The 14182-nt window shown below is 30.6% G+C and overlaps 1 protein-coding gene across 1 annotated transcript in view; it reads left to right on the top strand.

Moving 5' to 3' along the window:
- Window positions 1-14182, top strand: part of LOC132945027 (uncharacterized) — a 73093-nt gene that overhangs the window by 18609 nt on the left and 40302 nt on the right. The window contains exons 2-4 of the mRNA XM_061014636.1: window positions 2669-2895; window positions 7788-7891; window positions 8485-8889. Coding sequence (XP_060870619.1) covers window positions 2681-2895; window positions 7788-7891; window positions 8485-8889 — 724 coding nt within the window. The 5' untranslated portion in view covers window positions 2669-2680. The remainder of the gene's footprint in view (window positions 1-2668; window positions 2896-7787; window positions 7892-8484; window positions 8890-14182) is intronic.

The following is a 14182-nucleotide window of genomic DNA, read 5'->3' as shown; positions in this document are numbered from 1 at the left end:
AACAATTCGGGTAATATACTATTGACTACAAATATGTTTTTACTAATTGCGGTATATTGTTAAATAATATGTACTACCTATGTATATTTATATTGTGTTAGATTCATGACGTAAATAAAATGTATTGTACATTTGTGGTTTCCTTATTAAGTATATTGAATAATCAAGCGCACGCACTTTAATGAAATCGAAAAGAAAATGTTTGTCCAAATCAGCTATTAAACTCACAAATTATCAAATGGTAATTATTATTTATTATTATATTTTTGATTGTGATATATATATATATATACCTTTGTAACGATCAAAGTATTCAAAGACCACTTCTTGAGTTTAACTAAGGTATGTTTTGGTCCATTTAAATTGAATCATATTTTAGTTCCTATAATTCTTAATTATTTTTGTAGCCTATATAGAAATTAATTATTATTTAAACCAAATTCACTCGCAGTGACTTCTCTTCATTTTGTGTATGTTATTAAATGAGGTGCTTTAATATGTTTTGTTTGAGTCTAAAATTACAAGTGCTATTTATCAACGATAAACAAACACTTTGTAATTATTTTAAATATCTACATACAATATAGATTATATATGTTGCATGTGAAACATGATATTAAGGCAATTATGCAAATATATAAGTTAAGTACTCACTTTCGCAACACATTTCAGTAACAAATATCACTCAAATACTTGTATAACATGGTCGTGTTTAGATAATGTCTATAATGAACCCATATTTTGTATTATATACGAGTATAATAATAACAAATAGTATATTATATTTTTTATCTACTGCAATGATAATATCATAATTTATGTTTTTACAATACCTTTTTTAATTAATTAGAATTACGTACATAATGTTAGTATCACTATAAGTACAAATTCTGTAAACAATTACGCCAAAAATTTGAATGCTACTTGGAAGGAGAAATCTATGCGATTTTACCTTGTATGTTCATTGTGCAATTGTACATTTGGACTAGTGATTTTTTTCGAAAATATATTATTTTTATATAATACCAAAAAAAAAACGAGTTCGTAACTATAATTTGCTGTCGTAATTATGATTGATGGTATATAGAAAATAATATAGGATAGTCATGATGAGTCATGACAGATGGAAATTATTAAATATAAAAAAAAATCCAAACATTGTAGACCATTATTTTATTAAAAGAAAGCCAATTTTATAACACACATACAACCAAGTTGCTTAATATTAATTTAAAATTTCAATCAAAACATCATTTATTATTTACCATTGAAATGTATATCAAATTAAGCTTCCGACACCATATGGTTTGGATATTTTAGTTCGTAATAATAATACATAATACTTATTATATTTATATTTTTACCATGAGGCCAAGGCCTGTATGTCATAGTTTATATACTTTAGTTAATATAGTTGCTGTGCCCAAATATGTTTAGTATGATTAATTTCACAACTGTGAAATAAAGTCCCTGAATTCCAAGATAAAATTATATATTATAGTATATTTCGTTGTCTCTGTCAACGATAACAATATAATAAATACTTGGTATTAAACGCTTCGAAAATATTTTATAAAAAAATTTAAATAAAATTTGAATACTGTTGGTGTGCTCTATAGTTTATACCCAAAGCCGATTCGCAGATTTCACAATAAAATATTCTTGGAAATACTGTTCCGAGATGCGTTTCGTTTGGATTGTAAACGGTTTATAATACAGCGTATAATAAAAAGTAATAGTAAAAGTATCTTGTGAAAACTATTATGGGTTCGCTTTGATCACTGATTCACGCCTATTAAAAAGACGACACACATACGTGATGAAATTGGATTACAGAACCGGTAGGCATAATGTACACAGCATATTTTTATTCCATTGGTGATATATCTTATGGTACGTGGGCAGAAGTAATTTGCGCATGTTTTGTTTTGCATGTATCAACTGATATCAGATAATATATAATATTATATTAAGTATTTAATATGCATCGCATTTTAATCGGGAGTGCCGTTCAACGTTTTACATGCAATAACAACTCTTTGTGTTAACGTTCTTAAGTGGTTTTTCATATTATTGTATTTGAAGATTATGTTGTACAAATTGCGTAAGCATTGGCGGAAAACTAGGAACGGACCATGGCGCGGACGTGACAATAACGAGAAAAACAGATGTTGTTTTTACGACGAACTCGGGAGGAAAATAAATAATGAATTTCAATTATGAATGGTAGTTAAGGTCATCGTTCATAAGAAATAAATTTTCCTCTTAGAGAAGAACAACTAGTTGAATTTAAAATAATAGAACTGTGTTTTCGTCGTGTATTCAGTTTATTTGTACTTAAGCAACGAGAAATTACAGCGCGTTATGAATTAGGTTTAGGTAACATTATTGTTTGCATTATTCATTTGTACGTTTAATTTAATTATCAACAAGCTATGTATAGGTATACTTACCTAATGCAGCCAGGTTTAATTTCATATAGTTTCTACAATATTTAACTGCAGAAAATGTATCAGCACGGTGTGAAATACAATTAATCTTTATGCGGAGGCCCGTTATTATTTTTTTAAATGACTATTATAAATCAAAATCTTCTTGGCTAAAAATTGGTACCGGCTTTCATGATGTTTGAATGTTTTTCCACTATTAAATATTTGTTTTTTTCTAGGCAAACGATACTATGGCTAGCGGTGAATTAGAAGTATTACGATGCGAATCCAGTCTATGGTCTGGACACTGTTGTGCTCGATGCCGAGCCGAACTGGGCCGGATAATCAATAGAGGGGCTAATTGTCGTGCTTGCCGTGAACGGATATGTATGTCTTGTAGGGAATATTCAACTGCCACACATGCTCCCGAATGGCTGTGCATTCGGTGTCACAAAGAAAAAATCGAGTATGTATCATAAATTATTATTTGTTTTCTAATAGGTGCCTACCGATAAAATAACTTTGACCTATCATATTATTATACTTGAACTATCCGTCTTGGCTATCTTATGTTGAACTAACCTGTTACATGACAATAATTATTATTAATGTAATGTGGTACCTATATAAATAGATACTCGAGAAACCAAAAAAATTACTAAACTATGCAGTGGCGTAGCCATGATTATGAAATGGGGGGAGGGGGTGTGTTAAGTATAAATTAAACCATGTTTTCGTATTTAAATAATACATTTATTCCACTCGCCTTCCCCCTGTCTTCGCCACTAAAACATTGCATGTAGAATAACTAATAAGCTGCGAATATACGTATTTAAACGCCTCTAAGAAATCACACAATCTTAAGTATTTTTGAATTCTAACTATATCATAATAATTTAAATGCTGTAATGTGAATTCTCACATGACTGATTTACTACATTAATATTATTCGACCTGTTCAAAGAAAGTGCGTGGGTAATTGGTTTTTCCACTTTAAATCACACAGGTTATTTTTTAATAGGTACGTATACATATTTCGTTGTCGTCATACAAATAGTGGTCAAATAATAATTTTAAAAATTCAAAATTTCTAAAACTTAATTTTTATTTTAAATATTTTTTTTATTGTCACTAGGTCACTTGGTCAACGTTATACAAAACGTGTAAAAGTTTAAAAAAATTGAATTGAACAATTTAAAATTATTATAAAAATTATATTACATATTATTACTTTTTGATGACAGAGATTTGTACTATCCAGTTTTGTTGTAAGTTTGAAACCTTAATTGAACCCCGACAAGGATATCTTCAAAGCCCATTTTTAATCAAAATTAGTACCTACATAGTTTTAAGTACAAATTAGTTTCCGATTATAGCCAACTATAGTAACTATTTTTTTCTGTAACATATGGCAACCCTATACAAACAAAAGAAATATTCATTTTTCGTAAGCCAACAAATCCTGTTTGAATTCCTTAAATTAAAAATTGGGCTTTAATAGGTGCATATACTCGAGTATTTTGGTTACATAATATGTACTAAATTTCAGAACCACGAGTGCAATAAACTTGGCTATGGATTTCATCCACACACACAAACATTTCCCTTTATTAATATAGAAATAAACCATCTGAACTTTAAAAAAATCGTACAATAGTAACCATTCAAGCCCATTGTATACTGTATAATATACATTATACAATAATTGTATAAGTCTGAATGGCGCACTCGATATCCTCGGTGTACTTAAAATATTCATATTTTCTGAAAATGCTCGTAAACAATCAAACAGATCTTAAACATAAGACAAACAAAGACATAATAAGCTTAACAATAAAAAAAGTTAAAATTTAACCCACGTAAATAATTGTATAAAAATAATGCCCACACAAACCATACCCCGGATAAAGCATTCAGTAATAATGTATAATGTATAAACTATAAATAATTCAAAGAACTTTGTCCATCTTTATAAATCACAGACAAGCCTAAATGCACCACGAATAAAACTCATTTGAGTGTTAGAACAAGTATATAGTTTAAAAAATATAAAATAAATAATGCATTTTAATTGTTTATAGTGTGTTTAACAGAAATAGTTTTTATAAAGTAACCAGAGGAATCAAATACAATATTTTAGTAATACAATACTAAGTTAACCGTAGAAATATTTCAACGAACAACACAAATATTTACATTTTTTTTAAATTAAATTTTTGTTTACTTGGTTATTTTATTTTTATAATTTCATTTCATATTATATTATCTGAAACGGTATAACATTCATATAAAATGAAACAACTTGAACTCTTGAATTAAAATATAAAATGTAAACATATATCAACAATTAGTATTCTGACATTTTTTTGGTAGGTATACCAAATACTATGTACTATGTAGGTATAACGTATAACATACATTTTTTAGGGTATAATATCAGAAATATATTTATGTTATCAATATTAAGAGGACGTCATACCCGAATGGGTTTACTAAAGCATAACGGATAATTTTACATTGAATAGGAATGTAGAATACTCTGTTTTTTTAATATTAATTGCGTGAGCGTCCACACCTGAGTAGCATGGTGTGAACTAGTTTTTGCCAAAAACATCGCATATATTATTATATTATAATTATATATTATAATACTACATATATAATATGTTATTGAATTAATATTAAGTCATCATATAACGTTGAATTATAAAATCGTTATTTTTCGTTTAGATATTAAATTTCTGAAAAAAAATAATAATATTAAAACTATAAAAGCTGTGTAAATATATTTTCGATGTTTTTAGAATACTATAAGACTAATTAATGAATTGTACATTTAGATTTTAGATTTCTGAAATTTTGTTCTGTGCACAGACACGGAATGTTTCATCGCCTTTTGGGACAGTGAAAATACTTTTATTTTCATCTTTGTGGCAGTTTTGTTAGCAAATTCGATCTACTTTGGAAGGATAAAAGTAAAAGATTCCTAGTAAATTTAAAGGGAAAACGGAAATATTCAAAACCAGTTTTTGGTTAAATCGATTTTGTGGTTTGACTTTAAAACAAATAACGGAAGGTACTTGAAGTTTTCACAAAATGTTTATATCGGCATTTCCTATACGTCGTGATAATATTTTCAAAATATTTCGACTCTTTTTGACCGTTATATATAGTTCCCATATGCCAAACATAAATTAAAATAATTTAAATTATACATATAATATATTCATAAGTTATAATTTATTATTGATTAATCGTTATTCGATTATATACCAATTATTTTCTTAGCGTAGCATAATATTTCGTATTACAGTCGCAACTAAACAATAATAAATAAATAGTATTTTCATAACCGATTTTGCGTTATTTCGCGATAAACCGTATAAATTGCGACCATCAAAAACATAATAATTCAATTTTTTTTCGCACAGCATAAAAATTTTAAGCTTATAGTATATTCTGAGACAAGGGCGGGAAGTTACATTCATTCGTGGGTGACGTGTGCGGCGCAATCCCCGCAGGCTAGCACTGCTTTCACCTAAGACTGAAATTACCTTCCCGCACGAGCCACACTTACAATAATATGTGTTACGCCTCTGCCGCCTCCGTGGTGGACCTCTATCGATGTTATGGTAGTCTGAAGTCATAATTATCTGTACTTATGGTGTTCTCTGTTTCTAGCTTCGCCAAACTGTTTCATAGAACAGAACGGGAGTAACGTTCCTACCGTCTAATATATTTTGATATATTAGACAATATGTACCATCGATACTTTCACGTTTACCTATTAATCTGATTTAGACATTTAACTGCCACTGTGCAGAAAAAAAGAATTTACTGTACGGTAGACGGAAAAAGTTAATTTCCCAACGCTTTGACCACCATCGAAAATTAAACTTTCTGTGCAGGTGTGACAAAAACATTATTCTCTATACTATATTCTTGTGGAGACGACTTTTAATCCCTATTTTTAAACTAATATTTTTTTTTGATATTTCAGAAAATATTTAAAAATATTGTTTGTTTTTAATGTTTAAATATTAATACTCACTTCTTCATTCTGTTAGTTTTGATTTTTTTAAAACATTGGTTGTTGGTATAGATTACACACATAAAACTGGGTGTTGTAAACACATTTACTTTCGTTCACCTTGACATATGCCAGTATTGTATACCTATTATTATAAATCTGAAAGCAATGATAAATTATTTAATTCAGTCCTGAACGTGGCTCGATTTACAAAGTATGATTTTTAAAGTGTATGAATTTTATTTGAAGAACCTTGTAATTTGTACACAATATTAAATTATCAACCCGTAAAGACTAATAACATCGAAAAAATATATATAGGTTATTTCATTATTATCGTGAAAATAATAAATGTCTCTTTTTGAAAGTTTGCTTCTTAACCATAATATAATAATATTACGTGTCTAACTTCTGATATATGGAAACCTTTATCAATTCAAACTCAGTTCACCCAAAAATGTACTAAGCTATGAATTTAAAAACACGATGGTATAGATTAGAAAATCGTAAGTTTCTACACGAGTATATATAGCAGGTTGAAAATTACATACATTAGTTTCCTAATGAAAATGAGGTATTATGTTATAATAATGTAGTTCCTATACCCGCTGAAAAATTGTGGCACCTATTTTAGTTCTTACACATTGGTTATCTTACATAAATTAATACCAATATCGGACTTTTTACCGTCTCCTCCACCGCCTCTTTAGATATTACGGTAATACAAAAATTATAATAAACCGTTCTCGCTGTTGTCGGTGTCTCGGTGCTAAGCCAAACTTTTTTCATAGAACAGCACGGCATTAAACCATTACCAGGCAGTATATTTTGATACATTAGACAAAATGAATCGATACACTGCACGTTTTTCTTGCAGCGTTAAACAGTGAAACAGCATGGTGTCGTGATGCTGAGTATATGTCCGGACTGGAAGTTGACGCTAGACTCTAGACTAATTTAATGTCCGCTGGACGTAATGAGGTCATTTTCAAACGTTTCGACCGGAATCGAAAATTAAACTTTTGATGCAGGCGTGACAAAAAAATTATTTCTCCCGCTTACCGAAGATTATCACAACTATATCTTTACACTTTTAAGCTCGAGGAACAAAATGTTATTGTACGGGGAAACGAAACCGTCGCGGGTTCTCGTATTATGATAACCTATATGAGTGTTTAATGTTAGAGTTAGATATCTCGAATTTTATAATATGTCATAGTTTTTTTTTTCATAACATATACTTCACAATGTTATATATTATGTAGGTAGGTACTATAAGAAAATATACAGATCGATGTGTGCTAAAAATATATATTACGTCGTTTCAGATCGTTGGAGCCGGCGAAAGAATGGATCGTTGATTTTTTGTCACCAGAAACCATGAAATTTCCGAAAAACGAAACTAAACTGGGCAGGTCCCTGACGTTCAAAGGTACGTTGACGACGACGATAAATCGCGTAATATCTTCAGCACCATTATTATTGTTCACACAACGTGTGGTGGCGTGGCGTATAATATTTTGTCTTGTCGTACGACTACGATAATATTATAATATATTAATATTTCATTCGTTACGAAACTCGAGCGCATAATATTATACATACAACTTGGAAACAATTGTATAAATTCGTCGCCGTCCTCTTCCTCCTCCTCATCCTCCTCATCCGTCCTCTCTTCACCGCCGTACTCTTTTTCTTCACTCTTTTCGCGTCTAACTCTTAAATATATTTATATATTATAATATTACATAGTTCATACATAATATTACTATACACACACACACACACACACACACACACACACACACACACACACACCAGTGAACGAGTCTGCCCACCAAAGTCCGTTGATCCTAATGGATCGACACGCCGTCTCCTCCTACAGGCGACGGTCCCGCCAGCGCGCGCGTGCCTACGTGCGTGTTGTGCCGTATACTTTTTCGTTATACGTCTGTTTTTGTTCGTTTAGTCTCCTCGTTCTCTCCTATCGTGTGCGTAACGCGTTATGTGTGTTTTTGCCGACAGACTCGTCTCCGTGGTCGGCCGTCAGAGGGTCGCCCGAACTGCGAGCCTACAGCAGCATGCCGCGGGGTAGCGTACCGTGGCCGCAGCGGAACGGTGGTGGTGGCGGAGCGGCCACGCGCGTAGGACGGCCCGCCCCGGTCGCCGTCGGACAGACGGGGCCGGCCGTGGACGTAAACACCGTCCACCTGGTGGACACTTGCGGCCACGTCATCGACATGCAAACGGTCGCCGAGGCGACGGCGGGCACGGCCACCGCCGACGTATCGTCGCTGCTGCAGACGTCGGGCAACGTCCACCATTCCGGCGGCGGCAACGAATCCGAAGACGACCACCGGAAGCAAGTGGCCACCGCCCTGACCGCATGTCTGTCCAGAGTACAAGAAGATCTCAAACACATACCGCCCGGTAAGCTGCTCTTGCCGTCCATTTTGTTTTTGCGGTTGGCCGCGATCCATTATAATATTTGCTGCGCCGTGTTAAAATGCTTGTCCATCAAAATGTCGAATTAGTCATATAGATATAAAATCGGGAACTTAAGTACTAGAAATAACAAAGTATCCGATATAGGTATTATTATAAAAAACCCCAGTTAATATTTTTGCTTGTACAATATTCTTAAATTTTTATTTCATTATTTTTCACCATATTTGCCTACATTAAGCCCCTTAAAAGCACAATTATTGTTCCATACCCATACGTTACAATGTAATATTAACTATGTAGTATGTCATAGTACATAATAAAAATACCATACTGATTATTTATGATCAACGGTATACAAAACATATTTGTAAATAAAAAAAGACTTAAAACATTGAATCATAATGCATTCCTCTTATTAGAAAAACGTTCTTCATATATATGTATTTTCAACATAAAAATTACACATCACATTAAGGCGCTACTAATAGGCAACTTAATATAAAATAAATGTAAAACATCTATAAAAACCATTTCCGTCAATTTTATTTTGTTACAATAATTTATTATCATATTATATTCAGAGAACGGAATGCATTAATGTACGATAAATGCATTACAAATTGGGAAACTGTTCTAAAAAACATAAAAAATTATACCTAACCACTCTATTCTTATTTGGTACCTAGTATAATTTAATCATTTACAATTTTGTTTAGTGTCAACTGTGTTCAGAAATGCCTAACAATCAAAAGCAGAACGAATATTTTTTAATGGTATTTTCAATTATTGTCAAGTGCTATTTAGATACATTGAAAAAAACAATTAAAAAACAACTTATCTTCATAAATAAAAGCCAAATTACTAAAGGAGTAAACGTTCACCACTTCATCAAAATAAAACAATAAATAATTAAAATAACTTATAATTAATATGCAGAATAAAACCTAATTTCAAACGAACCCAATTCCTTGTATAAAGCAATGGAAAACAACTGAAAGTTTTCGCCTTTCACCCAGCCTTCATTATAACGTGTACTTAAACATTTAATATTGATGATAAATTCATAAAAATATTAAAATCAAATAATATTGGAAAAAATTACCACCATAATATTAATCGTTAAGTTAAATATCATGGCGTGTGTTGATTTAACCGTTAGATAGCGTTTACGTACCTAGTATCAGCAATCTACATATTATCACTGATGATAGTTTTTTAGGAGTTTTGTATAGGCAATATAATAAAAAATTTCAAATTATCAACATTTTACAATATATTAAAACATGACGTATTGACGTGGTTTATTTGAAAATTAATAAACAGTAATAATCCCATGTTAATTATACCATTAATGTTTTAGCTCGTTATTATGAAGTAATATATAAAAATAATTTTCCGAAACGTAATATAATATAACAGGGCTACTAACTTTTAAATGAAAACCCTGTATTCACCAAATATACCAATTATGTTAAATAACTAAGAATATTATGTAATTTTTTTATGTAACAATAATAACTGATATGCGTTTTATATTAAAAAATATTTTTATAACAGTTCAATATATTTTATATATTTATAGTGAATATATTATTTATACAGGATAATATTATATCAAACTACATTGCTTACTATTAAGGGGATTGCAAACGTACAGCTTTTAAGGAGTTCAAAGTAGGCAATTTTCAAATTATTTGCACGCGGTTTTTGTAAATGTGTGCGTAGTAGTTGATCATCTGTGTGCGTTCTTGCACGCTTACGTACAACTGTACAAGTCACCGCCACGACGTTGTGCGCATAAACGGTTAGCAATTTATGCTCATTTGTATGTACTTTTTGTCAATCCTACCAAAGGACCTGATAACAGAATTTGACGTCTAAAAACTGATTTGAATTATGTTTACTTGAGATCGATCAGTCCAGATTGTAAGAGCCTTAATTTAATTTTCAAATAATTAACATTTAAAATTGTGTACATTTTAACAACATTTATAGGATTTATTTATTTAAACAAAATGTATAGGAGTTTAGGAACAACATTTTAATAAAATTGGCCTGATCGATCTCAAATAAACATATTATCGAATTCAAATCAGTTTTCAGAAGTCTTATCGCGTTATCAGGTCTGTCGGTATGATTGACAAAAGATAGGTACATTTTGGTTGAAATAATTGTCTGTTTGAAGTCCCCTTATTAAAGGGCACGGCTATTATTTAAGGGGAAAAATTTAGGCAATTTCTGAACTCGTATTAGCCGACCGAGATCTATGCGTTAGTTGCAACTTGTAAATGATTATTAGTGTGAATTAAACTCAATACGGTTACCACTCTCGTGCGCGCTGTACATGTAATAACTCGATAATAATATAAAATTCACCGTACGAATTTTATGACATCTTACGTCTTATCGTTTTGACAAAATTTTCTGATTTTGATTCTGAAAAAATACTTGAATTCAGCAGAAAAATGTCGTAGATCGTACGAAACACATTTCGTTTTTAATTTTAATTATAATTAAAAAATTCATATTTTTAATTTTTAAATTGCATTTTACAATAATATAATATTTAATTTTTACAAAGTGTTCTGTACAATCCATAGACAATTTTCTGAAGAGTTCAAATTTTTTTTCAGAATATTAATCGGACAATGTAAACTAACTTTAATTTTTTTTAAACCTTAAGAGGACGTAAAACCCGCATGTGTTGTCTCCGTCTTACAAGTACGTAACATAGCAAATTTTACGCTCAGCAAAACACGTGTAGCTCCGTTAATTTAAAAATTAGTGTGAATTGACTTCTTATAAAATCTAAAGGTAAGATTATTTTCTAGGCAACCTCATAGGCTTTTTAGTATATTTTAATTTTAAAGCGATTTATGAGTATTTTAAGATGTATAAAAAATTTACAATTTTTAAATACTCATAACTCGCGTTTAAATTAAAACATAATAAAAAGCCCACGAGGTTGCCTAGATAATAATCTTACCTTTAGATTTTATAAAGGTCAATTCGCTCTAATTGTTATACTAACGGAGCTACACGTGTTCTGCTGAGCGTAAAATTTGCTATGTTATGCACTTGTAAGACGGAGACATCACATGCGGGTATAACGTCCTCTTAAGGTCTTTTGAGCTAAAATATTGACGGCAGTAGCAAGGCCTCTTAATAAAAATACTAATATTATAACTTCAGTTTGTAAAGCATATATTGTGACTTGCGAGGAGGACTACGCCTGAAGTGTATCCAATACGTATTCGAACGCGCACAAGTGTCTGCAAGGTGGCATAACCACATACTTGCCCAAAAACCGATAACGTTTCTGTTCGGTATAGGTCTTTCTATTCCTCTCCCACACTATACTCTCAACCATCGGTGATGTGAGGTGGTTAACCTTGCAGCCACTTCTTTCAGCAATCCGTCTATTGTGCTTATCGGCCTATTGCCATTGTTATGCATTCATTTGTCACACCCAGGGTTGCCAAGTCTTCCGTGCAGTGTGTTTTGTGTCTGTTGTGTGTGTACGTGGACTCTTTATTGTTATCCAAAACATTTATTGTTATCTAACGTCAGTGGTGGACAGTGATGTCACTAAAAATAATATATAATGTTGTGTTGTGTTATACTTGTATGTTTATTACGACGAAAGGAGTATATAATATGTATATACGCATAATATTATATTTAGTACTTTTTTTTTCTTATGGCCCGATACATTCTTATAAATTATAATATATTATTATAATAATATTATATAAAACGTATTGATCCACATTCTTCCGTCAGTCACCGCGTATAGAGTTTTAAAATATTTCCAAAAGTATTTCTCGTCGAGATGTGCGTATTATTACGTTTTGACTTTTAAAAATATAATATTCTTTCTGTCGGTTTTACTTTTTAATTTTGAAATTTATTAGGTATATAATTTGTATTTTGAAATAATTCTCAGTTACATTTAACGCGTGTGATTAATGACTAAATTAACATTCTCCGACAACTTTTCATCATTAGTTTTTTTTAAATTCAAATCAGAAAGTTAGTATACACGAGGTAATTAGGTATAGAAGGATTTCACCTGAGATTTAAATTGTTAATAACATACGCGAATTTACTATTGAAATCATCATTGACACTTCATCAGTCTTCATTGATTACTTAGTCTTTGTGTGTACGATAAATAAATAACTTTCAATTCGCTTGCCGACTAAACATAAGGTTCCATAATCACCAAATCACCCTGTATATGTGTACGCTTATAAAATTATGTATAATACCTACAAGTATTTTAATTTATAATAATATATTCTATGATATCTCAACCCAAAGTTATGTAAATTGAATGTAATTACCTAGGTACATATTTAATTACGTTTTTATAAAAACTTTCTTTTAAAATTAGTATTATTATAAACATTAAGTAATAATAAATTACGATTCGAGTATGTAAGAACTAATTGTCTTGGATTATATTAGTTTCCAAATTGTATTAAGTATTCATACAAGTTGTGGAAATATCACAATTTTCGATTAAAGACGAGCGTTTTATTTCGCTATTGGTTTCAAAGAACTCTCGGTACTTATACTTTTATTTGAAGTTTAGCAATACGATCTCGATGAAGTACATACACATAATTAGCTATACGTTTTGTATATTATCTTACATATTATATACTTTAAAGTAATTAGGTAATCTTACTCAAGGCAAATCAATCGGTTTAATTAATAACAACTAATAGTCTTCGTGTATTTATTATCATTTATACTTTTCTACAGGTGATATACTAAAATGTGAAAATGTTTCTTCTTTATGTACACATTTGTTTACTACATTTTTATACCTACATACTTCTTGTTCGGACAAATATAAATTATTATTTATTTGCATGCGTGCAATTAACAATACATTTCTCGTGGTCGGGTCTATTCATACACATTGTACGGCTTAGCTTAATATGTTTTATTTCAAACCCATATAATATTACTTATAATATTAGTGTAATATCTATCACATCTCTGAGGCTCGTAAAATATTTGAAAACTATTTATTATTTTAGTAACGTGCCACGCCGCTATCAATAATCGTATCCAATAAAACTTAGAGCCGTTTGATCACAAATTTCCTAAATTTTATGAAATTAGAATAACAAAGAGAAATTAATAAAAAAAAAAAACGATTTCGTAAACAATCGAAATTAAGACAGAGTGGACATTCCCATAATCGCCATAGTATTTTTATTCTTATGCGTTTCTTTGTTTGATACAAAAACATTATCAATTT

The sequence above is a fragment of the Metopolophium dirhodum genome, chromosome 5, assembly GCF_019925205.1.
Source record: "Metopolophium dirhodum isolate CAU chromosome 5, ASM1992520v1, whole genome shotgun sequence".
In the NCBI taxonomy this organism is placed as follows: domain Eukaryota; kingdom Metazoa; phylum Arthropoda; class Insecta; order Hemiptera; family Aphididae; genus Metopolophium; species Metopolophium dirhodum.
Note: the sequence above shows the minus strand (reverse complement) of the source record. Positions and strands in the feature narration are given on the sequence as shown.